Here is a 15,703-nt window from a genome sequence, read left to right on the forward strand (position 1 = left end):
TAGATTTTGAACTTAGCCAGAACAAGGTTAAGGCATGGGAATTTTTTTATTTTCTTTTTTCTTGTTAATAATTATCAATAAAACTAATAATACTACTTAGTACTACTACTAATAATAATATTTTAATCAAAAATTCTCAACACATTTTGAGCGAATGTCAGAAGGTTGGCTCAACCAAACTATTGCATATAGTATTCATAAAATGTAGTGTAGACGTGGAAAGAAAAATTGACAGACAGACAGACAGACAGACACACAAAACTTAAATCATAGTAACACCATGGCAAATATCAAGGAAAAAAGGTCAGACATGCATCTTGCTTACAGGAACATCACAAAAGTGAAAATAAGCCACCTAGACGAATTTTAAAGCCTTGCTGAGTTTGAAATGGACATGCACCGAATGACCCCCCAGAAGTTAAAAGATGCCATCATGTTGTTGTTGTCGTCTCAGCCACCAGACATTGAAATGAGTTGTTGACTGACACTGAAGGTGAAAATAGACCGGGTGATTGACCTTGGGGCAAATAACAGTGTCATTGAGACAAACCGTAACAGTATGTGTCACCCAATTTGATATCTAGATCTGTGTTCATTGCTTGTTGTTTACCTGAATGAAAGCGAATTATTAAATACTGGAAAAAAATATAAAGACAGAAACCAGAAAACAATCAAATACCTAAAGAATGAAGAGATTAATAAATAAGAGGATTAATATATAAATAGTTGATAAATAGTTGAATCAATAAATAAATGAATGAATGAATGAATAGAAAGATGAATGAACTAATAAAATAATTAAATAAATGAATAAGTAATTAGTTAAAATTGAAACTAAATTGTAAAGTTTTCACCAATTAAAGTGGAAATGCCCCAATTCATATCTTTTAGGCTAGGACCAGTTCAGACAGGGAAGTAACTTAGACTGGATCTTGACCACATTGCATCATGATATTTACTGTTATAAAGAATCACTAAACCGCAGGCGGCTTGTTTGACGGGGCAAAAAAGGTTGCCGTAGAAATGCTCTAGTGATGCTCAACATCTGGTGATGATAATGATGATGTAATTAATTTATGACGCTTAATTTGATTCCTGATGTGAACAGGCCCGTAGGTTGAATTTCTGGCCCTCCGGTGCCATGTCAGTGCAACACGATATTGATAACCTAATTTCATGGAGTGTGGCATAAATAAGTTCTAATTATATTTCTCAGCTGGCTCAAAGATGGATTACCCTGAGTTTCTAAATCATATTGCCAACCCATTGCATGTACTAGTAGTGGGTAAGACTTCTAGAATGAAATTATTTGCTGGGTTTTATAATTATGTGAGTATGTTGGTGAAAACGGAAGTCACCCTATTGAATGTAGGTTGGGAATTGATAGATGACGATAAATAAACCTAAACTGGGTTCACATACCTAACGGGATCGATCCATCTCCAAAGGGTTTCCCGCTAAATTACTTTCATCTTAAGTGGCTCAGATGTCTGACACGCCTACTGAAGCTGCTAAACGATAATTAATTACCCCCTAGCAGCTTCAGTAGGCGGGACGTACATCTAAGCTGATCAAGTTGATTGCAATTTAGCAAGAATCCCCTTGGAGATAGATCGATCCACAGTTAGTACGATATGGTCTAGGAATGGTTCCTTAGCCACAATGACGTAAAACATAATTATAAAAGGTGGGGGGTATGATTTCTCGCCTGGTTCAAGGATGGGATAAGCTGTCCATGAGTTTCTGCACGAAAATGATTACCCAATGCATGTAGTGTGCTGACGCAAATAGGCACTAATTATATTTCTCAGCTGGCCTAAGTATATCGATTACCTTGGGTTTCTATGCCATAATATGTGATGACATAAGAAATTAGAAAACTGTCACAATAATATACGTAAGAGAAGTCTTGTAGATATTGGTTACTTTTCAGTAACTTGCTGTTTTTAGCGCGGTAATAACATGGAAATTTAGTCGGTTCTGAAATTTTTTTCAGTAGATGATTCTCCACTGACATAATTTTTTTTCACTTAGAAAATTTTGTCAAAATTTTAAACATGACACAGGATAATTTTGAGAAGTTTTTCACCTAATATGGCCATGTCAGATTCAGGCATGACAAAAATGACAAAAATTTTCAAGGTCTTTACCGTAACACCCTGAGATTCTAGGGTCATTTTGAAAACTCTCCCGTCTTACTTCAGAAAGTCTCTACCATTTCCAAAGAGGTGATCTTCCAGTGCCTTCTGACTCTCAGGGTGATATGAGTATACTTGCACTAAATACCTCCTGTTTTGTAACTCGGATAAGGCGGTTAACCATAGCGATCATAAGTGTCACTGGAAATGATGTCATATCAAATTTTGTCAATCACTCTCGTTGTTGTTATGTAAGTTGGGATTGGCTCATAAAAAAAAAAAAAAATTGGGTAAGATTACACGAGCTACCAGTGCTAATAGATTTGAAATACGGATGTTTGAACCAGGCTTACCCCTGAGGGACGACCAGCCATCATTTGGATGGCCATTGGCTGCAAAAAGACTGCCTTTATTTCCAAAGATGGTAGAACGGCTTATGTAATCATTGGGAAGTGAAGGTATATTTGTAGTTTGACTCCCTGTAAATCGGTGACGCAATTACAGATTTATTTATAAACATTTTGGGACTCCCCATACCCCAAATACTGGGGAAACCTCTGATTTGAATTGTGACAAAATAGCTTAGAGACTAAGAAAATTTAAAAATGTTTTTTTTTCCTTTGAGGCTTGATGTTTTTTACCTTTCTCAAATGGCCTTGATTACACTTGATGGCACTCGTCATCACCATCGTGAGCTCTGGGAGTTAAGATGGTGCCATTGTTGAAAGGTCAAATTGTCATGCCTTGTAGACCTATGAAAACACCTTTTGTCTCATAAATGTAAATTATCAAACACAAGCCGAAAATTTTTCATACCATTAGCTAACAGACAACCTGGGACGTAGGCCTTCATCAGCATTATGTTGTTACTCACTGACCGCTAGGTGGTATAGCGGTGATCCAGTGTGACCGTAAACAAACCATATGAAAGATTTTCAGCTTGTGTTTTAGAATTTTCATTTATGATCCAACTACCAAGCTAATGAACATTTTTGCTGATTTACTTTAGTCTCTATACAAATGTTGTTTTCATCATCGCCACTCAAGAGACACGGTTTCATCCTCCTTAAAGCATTGATTTAATAGATTATTTTTGCTGTCAGTGTTTTTTAGTTATTATTTTAAAAGATGAATTGATTCTGCATAAATCTGTTTGTGATTGTGTAATACTTTCAGACATTTAATATACACATTTAAAAATGCCCAAATGCCCCAAAGTCATTTTTTGCATGTCTGCAGATCCTGCAAAGCTACTTATCTTTCCTGATTCTGATCCTAAAAACCAATAAAATCTCTCGAATCTAAATACTTGATGTCGATAATTCCCTCTGCGATGTTCAAGAAAACATGTCAGCTTGAGCATCTGGCCAGACATTAAAAACTAAATTATTTAGGAAGAAGAGGCGTAAAACTTCAAATCATTGGGCAGGAATTTGTTGAACGATGCTTTATGTGTAGGTGAATTGCTTTTTTATTTCTCAAGGAAAATCTGAGAAGTAATGAAAATCCCAGATATGATGCATTTATTTTATGTTAATAATTGAAAGAGCAGTTACATTATAGTAATTACTCGATCTTTTTAAAGGGCAAAAATGATCAAACTTTCAAATACATAATTTTATTATCACAAAATTTTATTTCTGTATAGCATTTGTGATGCCTTTACTGTATATAATAGAACTACAGAGTAGCCTCCTTCTTAGTTTTGTTGCACTCAATAGGAATGTTCTTATTTTAAGAAATTATGACTTAAAAAATACAGCATCAGTAAAATTCACAATTCTCCCCATTGAAACAAGGATTGGCAGTGATCGCTCCTGTGGGGGGAGGGGGGGGAGGGCTTTTTTGTGTATCTCTTTGGATGTAGATATATATACAGTATTTAAATCTGGGGTAGCACTAGCAATTTTCTTCTTATAGCCAAATCACCCCTTTTTCATTACTTTTTTTCGCAAAATGGTTTAAATTTGTCTAAAATGAGTCAAATCAACCCTATTTTGTTTAGCCACTTGAAGTCAGTTTTAGCATTTGGCTAAATTGGCGAGTGTTAGCACTACCCCATTGTAGATATATATGAATATATATCTTTTTGGGTCATTGGTTTAGATTTATTTCTATTTTGTTGGATGAAAATCAGGGACGACCTTTAATGGACCGTGGAAATGATAACCTATTTCATGTTCTTGTCAAATAGAAAACAATCCCATTTCTATTTCTGCCAAAGATTTATCTTATTAATTTCGGTACGAATTGTCTGGTAATGTTGGTGCATTGTATGGTAATGTCGGACGGATACAATATTGGGTCTGAAAGGAAGGAGAAAAAAACAGAGAGAGAGGGAGGATACATGTGAACAAATAAATGAGAGAGAATAGAAAGTCCTGACCCTAAGACATTTACAAAATTATATAAACGTCTTAGTGTTGGTGTGTGTGGGTGAGTGAGTGAGATATCTAATTAGTTCTTATCAAATTGTACTTATTATTATTTTTTTTTTGAATTATGCAATAAAAAAGTGAGTCCAGACCCAGGATAAAAATCAACACTTTCAGACTTGAATAGAAGTCAACACAATTTTCTACTGTCAATATTGACCCAGTATGGAGAGAACAGAGCCCAACCTCTGACCTCTGACCTTCCACCCCCCTGATTTTTATTGTGGTCCAAAATTGAGCTAACATGGGTAAAGACCAGGGAGGCGATAATGGGCAACGTTGCCCTACTACATGAACGGGATTAGAAACTGACCTCCCCCAGGCGGCAAGCCTAACGGCAACTATTTATGGCAGTACGTAATGAGTTTGGCTTAAATCTGTCAAGTTGAACTACTCGGCTAAGGTTAGAATTTCTTTACGGCCATTGGCTGAATAAAGTAACCAAAAGCATTAATTAAATTACAAATTGTTTGAATTGAGAATTTAAAGATAGAATACATTTTTGCCAAATAATATGCAATCAAGCGATAATTAAATAAAAATAATTTTGATTGAGAATGTAAAGATACAATACATTTTTTGCCAAATAAAATGCAATCAAGCATTTGGCTTCGATTTATTCTTCTAGAAGGGGCCATGTTACCCTGTTGATCAGGCATACCACTTTCCACTTCCTATTTTTTTTTCTTACGCATCATCCAGATTCATGGAATATAACAAAAGTTAAAGGGATAACAACTGTTCATTTTGGCCAAATAAAAAAGGATTTTCCTACGTAAGCGGCAAATTTCCTGATAGTTCACGAATGTATTCTGACATTTTAAGTCAGTCCCTGTTTTTATTTTCTAAAAATCTTTTATTTTTTTCTTTTTTTTTTTTTGTAATATTCTCTTAAGAGATTATCACAGAGGGTAGCCATCTGTGGATGTCATGTGGTCCAATGGCAAGCACAAATTTCAGAATAATTGCAGTAACTGCCATTTTGGTTGAGAAATGGAATTTATTATATTTCTCTGAGCTGTTTTCAATGTTTTTTATTGTGTAATATGGATCTCATATGAACAGTTGTTATCCCTTTAAACCTTTTAAGACTTGAAGACTTGTCTGGGTGTTTACTTGGTGTATATTGCTACATCTGGGACCCCAAGGTTTGCTTGTTTATAGATTCATGTCTGGACTTAGCCAGAACAAGGTTTACAGTCATGAGGGAATTTTTTTTCTTTTCTTTTTTTTTTTCTATTTTTTCTTTTGTTTCACTTCCAACTGTGCCAAGATTTGCCAATGTTTGTTAAGCATCGATAAGAGCAGTAGAAGTAATGCCTGATGATTGCAGTGCATTTTGGCAGAAATGAGGATTTGTTTTTTTTCGAAGTTTGTTGATATCGCTGTTTCTGATGTAGGTCAGTTCTGTCATACTACATTTGAACCAGTCATGTTTTTTTTAATCCTCTGGATAAATTCATCAACTTTCAGTTTGGAGGCGGCTAGTGCGTGTGTGGAAATGTCAAATAACTTCTCTTGAATCATTAAAAAAAAAAAAAACCCAATGCCCTTGAGGAATAATTGTATCAGGAAGTGAATTGAGGAATTTTTTCAGTCAAATAGTCAACAATCAGTATTCTGTATTTTTTTCTTCTTTTTTATCTATTGTAATTTATTTATATAAAAAAGTGGTCTGTTTTCTTATGTTTGTTTAAACAATTTCTTTAAAAAAATTTCTTTACATTTATAAAGAGACATTTATTTATATAAAGAAGTAGTGTGGCTTCTATTCTTTTGTTTGTTTAAACAGTTTAAAAAAAAATTTATACATTTTATAAATGGACAACAGCGCCATCTTTATTCCGTATTTTTGACTACAAAGCAATGTCATCATCTCAATTCAATCTTTCAGACGATGAAGAAAAGGTACTTTGTAGTCAGAGAAGAAAGTCCTAGTGGTCCTGCCAGACTCGAATACTATGATAACGAGAAAAAGTTCAAAAGTGGCCATGCCATACCCAAGAAAGTGGTGGACTTTTACGAGTGTTTCAACATCAACAAAAAACACGATTCCAAACACAAGCACGCCATTGCCCTCTATACTGGAAGTGACTGCTTTTCGCTGGTTTTTGAGAATGAGAAAGAACAAGAGGAGTGGTTAGCGCTGTTTTTAGAACTGCAGGGCATTGATGAAAATTCTACCAAGCAGCATTTTGGTGAGTCTTCCTTGTAATGTTTGCCTGGTGTTGGTTGTTTTATGTCATGTTGTGTGGATATATATTTATATTTATATTTATATATACAATGGCGGATCCAGCATTGGGGGGGGGGGGGGAGGGGGGGGGTCTCGATAGTCCGAAGGTTCATTGGTCTGAAAAATGGTAGCATTTTCATCAGTTTTTTAATCAAGGGTTCGTTGGTCTGTAGGGAAAATTCGGACCAGTGAATCTGTGGACTATTGCTACTGCCCCGGTGCACACAAGTGTTAAATAATGGGCCCAATTTTACAATTATAATATTATAAAATTATAATGCTTAGAACACAGGGATGGAAACATTTTCTGGTATCATTTTGCTTACTTATTTTATTTAATCATTTACTTTTTAATTTTTTTGTTGGGAAGAGGGGGGGGTATCTCGGAAAGTTGGGGGGATGGAAGCTCATGCCTGTTGTAACTTTGCCCGGATCTGCCTTTGTGACATTGTTATAAAACTGAATTTTATCAAATTTTCATCATTTCTGAGATTGGTCAAATGTTGAACCAGGTGTTATTTCTTTTTCTTGATATTTTGTATAATTTACACATGAAAGTCTTCCAGAGATTTGATTGTTGTATTTATGCCACCACATAATATAGATCCCAATTGTTTGCATTTTCAGGATTATTATAAAGTTTTGCTTATATCTCTCAGTCTGATAATTGTTTTTGTGTGTGTGTGCGTGTGTGTGAATTTTAAAATTATTTGTGGGTGATCAGCGTTACTGTTTTCAATAGTGTCACTGGAAAATGATTATTAAACTGGAATAAAAAGACCTGGTTAAAAAGATGAATGAATAAATAAATAGACAAAGGAATGAGTAAACATTTGGAAGTAGATAAATAAAATGCATAGTTGAATAAGATGAATAAACATGGACGTGGACAAATATTATAGGTAAATATAGAGATTGATCAAATTTAAGACATATTTAAAAAAGCAGTGTGTGGTATGACACAAAATATGTAAATACAGTTGCTGACTGTGACAATACATAACAAATGATAGTACTTCAGATTCTATCACTCATCGTGGCCCTTTTAGAATTGTTTTTTTTCTATTTATCCTTGATCAAACTTGGAGATTAAACTTAGATGGGTTTTCTTATTGGTTTTAGCAAGAAATGGATGATATTAATGCTATTTATTGTTAAGTTGTGGCTTTAGTCCTGGGAATACTCGGGTTAGTTGAGGCAATAAGCAGGTGCTACTATATCCAGACGTTCTTGTGGCAAAGATTAATTTTCCTAGAAAACTCACCACTTTTCCCTTAATTTCCAAGGAATTTCCTGCTGTAAAGTGTTGGCAACATTTTGATCCTATAAACAAATTATCAAATATTAAATTGAGATGTTTTTACATTTAGTACTGAAATTCACCAGTTTCTCTCCCTGTCATGCCAGTCCTGTACTAATAATGATAATTAAAAAAAAAATTAAAGCTAGAAATTAAAAATGGCTTTAGGAAGTGCAATTTCATGTACTGTTTTGGATAGGGTATTACGTGATGATTATGGAAAATTGTGAAATTGGTAAGAAAATTTTCATTGTTATTTATTATTATTATTAGTGGTAGTAGTATTTGTATAGAAAGTTCTAACTCTTGCAACGTTCGTTGTGGAATTATTTTATAGAGTTATACTGTCTGAGATTGGGAACAGCTTAATCTGACAAACATTGCTCATTTTGTGGTCTTCAAATGATGAGAAGCAACAGCAAAATACAAATGCCACGTGAACCAAAAGAAAAATAGCGTTTTGGGGCCTGGAATAATGGGGGTTTTGTTGTGCAAGTTTTTTTTATGAGTTATGCAATGCTGATTATTTAAGGAGGTTAGAATTCAGGTAAAAATGTTTACCCCACTTACAAATGAATATGTTTTTATACATACCTGTGGCATGTTATTTTATTTATTTATTTTTTTGACTGTGAACTAGTTTCTAGATAAAAACTGCAATAACAACTATGGTGGGAGAAACTAGGACGGAAAAACAGACTTATTTTCTATTCCATATTTTCAAGATTGATATTTAAGTTCTTAAAAAACATGGTAATTATTAAGAAATCGCAAAGTAGGTATTGTAAATAAATTTTCTTTTTGCAGCACAATTGTTTTTAAAAATAATTTGGATAAACATTTATACCAAAATTGGTTCAGGTATATGAGAAATGTGAGCAGAGAATTTTTGGGGTTTAAAGGGATCATAACAACTGTTTGTATGAGACTCATATTTACAATAAATGCATTGTAAACAACTCATAGAAATATAATAAATTCCTTTTTACCACCAAAACAGCAGTTAAGGCAATTTTTCTGGAGTCTATACTTGCCAAGGATGGCCTTACCTAATCTCCTAAGAGATTATAACGAAAAATTTCAAACTTTCTTAGAAAAAAAAAAAAAAAAAAAAACATGGACTCGAAAATGGTCAGATTTTAAATAAATAATAAAATAATAAAAATGAAAGAGAGGTTGCTGTACTTGTGGTATTTTTTTCCTCAAATGCACCATGGGGCAGTCAAAACAACACAAAGATGGGAAAAGGCAAATGCAGATTATTTTATTTCCGAACATCTGCTCCGATACCTTAAAAACAGGAAGTACTTTGTGGTCTGCGGGTCTGATAAAATCTTTCATGAACGTCTGCTCGGTTTGTTTGCACATTTGGAAGGTCGGCTGCTATCTTTGGCAGTGGAAACATAAGCTTGGTTTTAGACCATCATCAATCCGTATTTTATTGGAAACCACAGTTTATTAATCAAGTGAAGAGTACTCCGATTCTTTGTTTGCTAGGAAACCACCAAGAAATCATCTTAATGACAAACCACGGAGTTCTTTGTTTTCCTGTAACCACACTTATCAAATCCAAGCTGGTGCTTTCCGTTCTTTGTTTTCTGACAACCACAGATCTGATGCATGATGCCTGCTCAAAGGGTTGACGCCAACCGCCCAGAAAATGGACGGAATCACTTTGTTATTGTTCGTTCAGAATTGCATTTGCTAGGTGGGGTATTTTAACCCCCTACCCTACAAACAAATCTCTTAATCTGATGAACATATTTAGGATTTAGTACTGGGATTTTAATCTGTGTTGAGCTATTGAAATAGGCGGAATTTCTCTTGACTGTTCTCAGAAATTTTGTTTTCAAGTCAGCCTTTTCTGTGATTTGTATCAATTTATAAGTGAACAAATGCCATTTCATTCAGATGATATATCATAATTTTTGACAATTAAAGCCACTGCTGAAAATTTGAGATGGGCTAGCCTTTTTTTTTGAAAACTAAGAAAAATTTATCGCTTTTTTGTAGTGGTAGATTTAAACCAATACATTGTCTCTTTCAACTCAAACTAGATATGCAGTAGTTCATGATCATTGAAATAGAGAAACTATTTGCCTAAAACAATAGCCATCTCTTTCTAAAAAAAAAAAAAGAAAAAAAAATTAGGTAGTTACTTATTTATCTTATGTCAAAATGGACTAAAATTTTGATCTTAAAGTTAAGACCAATTTTGGGGGCCAGATATTTTTTTATGAATCAATCCACAATGTTGATGTCGCTGATGTCGCAGAAAATAGACCCATTAGCGGTTGTTTACAACTTCTCAACCAGACGCTTAATATGGGGCCACGTTGGGTCATAGCGGGTGATTAAGGAGCCTTAAGTCTGACGAGAAATCCTATTTCATTTTCCAGACATTTCTGTGTCCCTGAATGATATGAATCCTGCCTTGGGCATGTTCACAATACAGACAGATAAATTGTTTCTAAATTGGTCTCGATGACAAGGAATTTTTTTTTTGAAGAGAGCATTGCTGATAAGGCGATTTTCTATAGAGGATGAAACTCATTTTTGTCTTTTTTTTTTTGTCTTCTTTCTTTTCTTTCAGACTTTGATTCAGTGTGGCTGTATTAATGCTCTGTGTGTGTGTGTGTGTTTCTGTGCGCGCGCACATGAGAGAGAGAGAGAGAGAGAGAGATTATTCATTTATTAAAACTACACGAAGCATGACAGAATATATTTTTAAAAAATAACGATGTAGACAGAAAACCCCATCCTTGTCCTACTAGCCATATGTGTCAACAAGTACAACAGATGGTGACTACAAATTAACCTGGCTAGATAGGCAGTTTTCACAAAACAATTTCAGTTCGAAAATCAGTCCAAACTTCGGTCTACTTCTGACCTTAGATAAATCAGTAATAGTCCAGTTTTAAGAAGTGTTTGTGCTTTTTTTATAAAAATAAAGTCTTGGACTATGTTTGAGACAATTACTTACTTTATTTAAGCGGACTGATATAGATTTATCTAGAATGAAAGTTTGGACCTATTTTCGGTCCGAAGTTACTTTGTGTAACTTGGCCCTGATTTTCATTCATAAGTGTGGTCTGCACTTTAAGCACCCTCCCTTCCTTATATAAATAACCAAGAAAGGGGGTACAGAAAGTTCATATATTTTTTTGACATTTTTTGCATATTTCTTGGACTTTTAATAGATGTAGATAGTGTCTGCACTGTTGGAGATAATTTCGGGGGATCTAAATAGCGAAATATATGTGGACCAGGATATACAAATTGTTTGTCACCTATAAAAGTTATGAAAAGGAATTGCGTATATATTGGCTCACTACTTTAAACAGGAGAGATTATCAGAAAGACTTTAAACAGTGGACCAATGTATTTATAGATTGAATGTTTTTGTTTTTCTCACTCTTTCGACTTAATTTGATATATTATTGTAGAGCTTCTTAGTGCCATAATTACTTACTAGTAATGTTTTCAAATCCCTGACTATTTCTATAATTTTGTTTTTACAAAAAATCTTTTTTCAAACCCTCCCTAAAGATTACTTCTCAAGATGAAGCCTATCAACATTTTAATTTAATTACAAACAAAACATTTCTTGAAAATTAAATTAATTCATTTTGTTCAAATTTAATGAGCATTTATCATACCTTAGAAAAACTTGATGCTCTAAAAGTGACCATTTTTTGTGGAATGGAAATTAATTAATATATTTTGTTCACATTTGATGATTAGTTACCATTTCTCAAATAAACTTTACGCTCTAACAGTGACCATTTTTATGTGAAAATTAATTAACTCATACTGTTCAAATTTAATGAGTATTTACCATACATTGAAAATACTTTTGTGCTCTGTAAAAGTGACCATATTTTCAAGTACCCCTGTAAGATGGCAATCTCCTCTTGTAACAGCTTGAAGTGTGTCTTTGACCCCTGACCCCTGACCCCTGACCTCGTCTAGCCACAACTATTTGTTTGTGTCCCGCTCAGTACACTGTTGAAATAAGATAACTTGCGCAGCAGTGTAATTTATAGACCTACTTTTGGGTTGAGTTTCCAGGGTTGTTGGAGGTGAAGAATTCTAAGGGGGGGGGGGGGGGCACTGGGATTTCAGCATGGGATAGAGTTTTTGTTGGTGTGATACTAAGTACAATGGGACAAAAAAAAAAAAAAAAAAAAAGAAGAAGCAGTGGTGAAACAATAGATAAAGTGGGTTTATATTGAGGTCCCTGCTTAATATCAGTTTATATGAGGCAAGGAACTGAAAATCTGAGAGCCTTGGGCAAGGGGGGGGGATCATTGGCATCTTTGCATAAAGCAAAGCAGTCATCAGTGTCTAATTTAGTACAATGGAGAAACAGAAACTATGGTGGCCTTGAGGTTCTTAGTTGTAAGGAGGCGAGAAACAAAGTGAGATAGAATGCAACTTATTAAAGTATTGGCAGTCAAGACGGGGGAGAAAGTGTTTATGAGTATTTTAGGTCAGACGGGTTTGTTTTCGTGTTGTTGACCTTATGTGATTGCCTGCTCAAGTCAGTGCATGCGTCCGTTTTAAAAAAAATGTCAACAAGACCTTTAGCAGATAGAATTCTCACAGGAGGATTTTGACTGGAATTGCCATTCTGTTTATTGGGTTACTCAATCTGCATTGCCCTTTTGAGGGTAGAATATTTTCAATGATTTCCTGAATTCTGCATTAAATGTTTCAGTGTATCTATAGTAAAGCCTTTGAATATGTATGGCTGCAAAAGCATGTCCTTACCAGGACCCCCCTCACTCCCCCCCCCCCCCCCCCCTAGACTCCCAAATTTCTCCTTAGGTAATTTGCTTTATTTCACTCGCAAGAAGAAATAATACTATAATGATGATAATTTATACAACTATTATATAATTGATGCATTAGAAATTGTGATATGAAATTTGAATAATTAACAGTAAATCTATGTCCCTAAAAGGAATTTAGTGTTTGTGCATGTGTGTGTGTGTGTGTGTGTGTGTGTGTGTGTGTGTGCGTGTATATATGAGTGACAGCCAGTCATATTTCAGCATTGTGTTTGTATTGTTTATTTTTGAAATCTAAACAAAAATGGCATTCTAATATTGTTAAAATACAAGGTCAATAAATCACTACCAAATTAATTTATAATTATTGGTTAAGAATAAACCTTGAAATCAGTGAAGGGATAAAAAAACATGCAGATAGCAGCAGTGCATTCATTCTGAAAAATCTCAGTTGTTGGCCAGACGGAGTTTAGCTGCCCGTGGAACTAGTGAATGAATCGTTCTAAGCAGGTGGAATGAGGTTTTTGTGGTCTGGGGTTGTCCAGGGGGGATCTCCAAAGAGGAAGATGGCCATAATTTATTTTTATCCAGTATTTTTCCCTTCAGGGTTTGAATTTTGCACAGCAGACCTCATTTTAAAAAAAAATTTCATGATTGGTTTTAATCAATTTTTAATGATTTTATTTATTTTTTATTATGTTTCGCTTGGCAAAATAGAACAAACACAAAAATTACGAAAGTTCCTCTGACAAATTTTTACTACATGCAGGAGTCGAACTATTTCTGACCAAGACGTTTATAAAACGACCTCATTTATATAACATTGGACTCTTTTTCCAGCTTTAGTATAGAACCAAATTTTTTATATGGTTCTCCAAGATATTTTTATTCAAGTATCCCCTCCCCCCTCCCCCCTCCCCCCCTGTACACTTTAAAAAAATTTTGCACCTGCCTTAATGTCACCCCCTACCCTTACCCAAACCCCTCTTGTACACCCCCCTTGTTAAGCAGAATAAGTTCTATTGCATGTAATTTGCCACCTCTTCATGCTGTATATCCACAGTACCAGCTTCTCTCAGGTGACTGTGGGCCGTGTGGCGTGTTGTTGTTCTACCTGATCCGTCTGTAGACTAAACTGTGCTGCTGTGATAAAATCTTCCGACTCCGGGCCGACCCAGTCTGCTCTTCTAGTGCTTTCGCGATGTTTCATTTGCGATGAGGGGAAAAAAAAACAAGACCTTTCGGAACAGCCTACTGTAGACAAAAATGATGGCACAGTACTAGCTGCGTAAATATGTTGTAAATCTACTCGTGTGACAATAGAAGTAGACATCCGATACCAGAAGTGATTATTTTAGAAAACGGATCAAGTCTTCAATAGCCAGTGAACCATATTGACCACGTGAGAATCAGAAACAACAAACAACCTCTTCAATAACAGAGGACTCTCCATTTGGACATTACATCCAGTGAACTGCTCGGGTCAGATGTATTCCATTACTATACCCTCCTAAGTGTTTATTTCTCAGTTTAGCACCTCTAAAAGTGCCCTGAGGAGTTGGACTCATTGACTGCTTTTGGTGACCTTATTTTGTCTGGAAAGTGGCAGCCGTCCATTTCCGCTGCTGTGGGGTCTGTTTCTCGTGGATTTGACCTCCAATGGATGTTTTTATGGGAGGGAGGAAGAAGCTGCGACGTTCGTTTAGTTATCCCAGCGCCTGTTATACTATACAAGGTATTGTTATTGCATTGTTATTGTTATTGTTAGTGTTGGGTCTGGTATTGTTATTGCACTGTCATTGGTTCTCTCCTGCTGTTCTCTACAAAGATATAATGTTATTCTAGTGTTATTGTCATTGTTACTGTTGGTGTACTATACAAGGTATTATTGCATTGTTATTGTCATTGTTTTCTGTCTTGCCTGGCATTGTTATTGTACTGTCATTGTCTTTGTTCTGCTTTTTTTTAAAAAAAAAAGGTATTGTCATCATAGTGTTGTTGCCATTGTTACTGCTATAATTTGATAAAATCTTTCCTGGAAAACAAATTTAAACAATTTTAAACAAGTAAATAGTAGTAAAGAGATTGAAAACGGTGACACATTTTATTTCACTTTTAAAAACAAGATTGCGAGATAAAAAATACCCCCCCCCAAAAAAAAAAATCTTTGATTTATATATATTATATATATATTAAGTGATGTTTAGGCAAGAAAACATAATTAAAGAATGATAAGTATATATAGATATATAAAATGAATATATTTTAATCACCCGAGCATGATAGTCCTCGACTTTTTAGCGACTGGTTGTGTCTGAGGTCACGTCCTCAAAACGTATTAAAAAAACATCCTCTGCTGCTTTATATATATTTATATACAGAATGCGATGAGGGCATTTGTAAAAGGCCAGATGAAATGTATTACCTTACTTGGTTCGCAGGGTTTTTTATACCTCCACCATGAAGTTTTTTTCCCCTTTGTTGGTTTGATACTCAGCGTAACTAAAAAAATTCTTGATGGATTTTTATGTATATAAAAAAATAGGATAGGTCAGAAAATAGGCTTATTTAGAATTGTTTAGATTATTATTGTGTTCCATTTATTAACTTATACCTGTTGTTTTATTGATAAGGAAGATTGGGTTTTTGTGTACAGAAGTCTACGCTCTTTTTTTTTTTTACGTTAAATAATGAACTGAAATCTGCTTATGTGGAAAGACATTGAATTACATTTAATGTGACAGTGTGTATATTTTATGCATTGAATCACAAGTAATATAATAGTGTGTGTGTGTGTGTGT

The 15,703-nt window shown here is 34.6% G+C and overlaps 1 protein-coding gene across 3 annotated transcripts in view; it reads left to right on the forward strand.

Moving 5' to 3' along the window:
• The window catches only part of LOC106181472 (uncharacterized), a 98,099-nt gene that overhangs the window by 7,120 nt on the left and 75,276 nt on the right, over positions 1-15,703 (forward strand). The window contains exons 1-2 of one of the 3 annotated variants that reach the window (XM_024077136.2): positions 2,471-2,596; positions 6,468-6,771. In XM_024077136.2, the coding sequence (XP_023932904.2) occupies positions 6,471-6,771 (301 nt within the window). In that variant the 5' untranslated portion in view covers positions 2,471-2,596; positions 6,468-6,470. Of the gene's footprint in view, positions 1-2,470; positions 2,597-6,467; positions 6,772-13,965; positions 14,638-15,703 lie in introns of those variants that run through there. The other 2 variants (XM_024077135.2, XM_024077138.2) reach the window with 2 other exon arrangements.

This window comes from Lingula anatina, chromosome 8, assembly GCF_051362555.1.
Source record: "Lingula anatina isolate TDL-2025a chromosome 8, LinAna3.0, whole genome shotgun sequence".
In the NCBI taxonomy this organism is placed as follows: Eukaryota; Metazoa; Brachiopoda; class Lingulata; order Lingulida; family Lingulidae; genus Lingula; species Lingula anatina.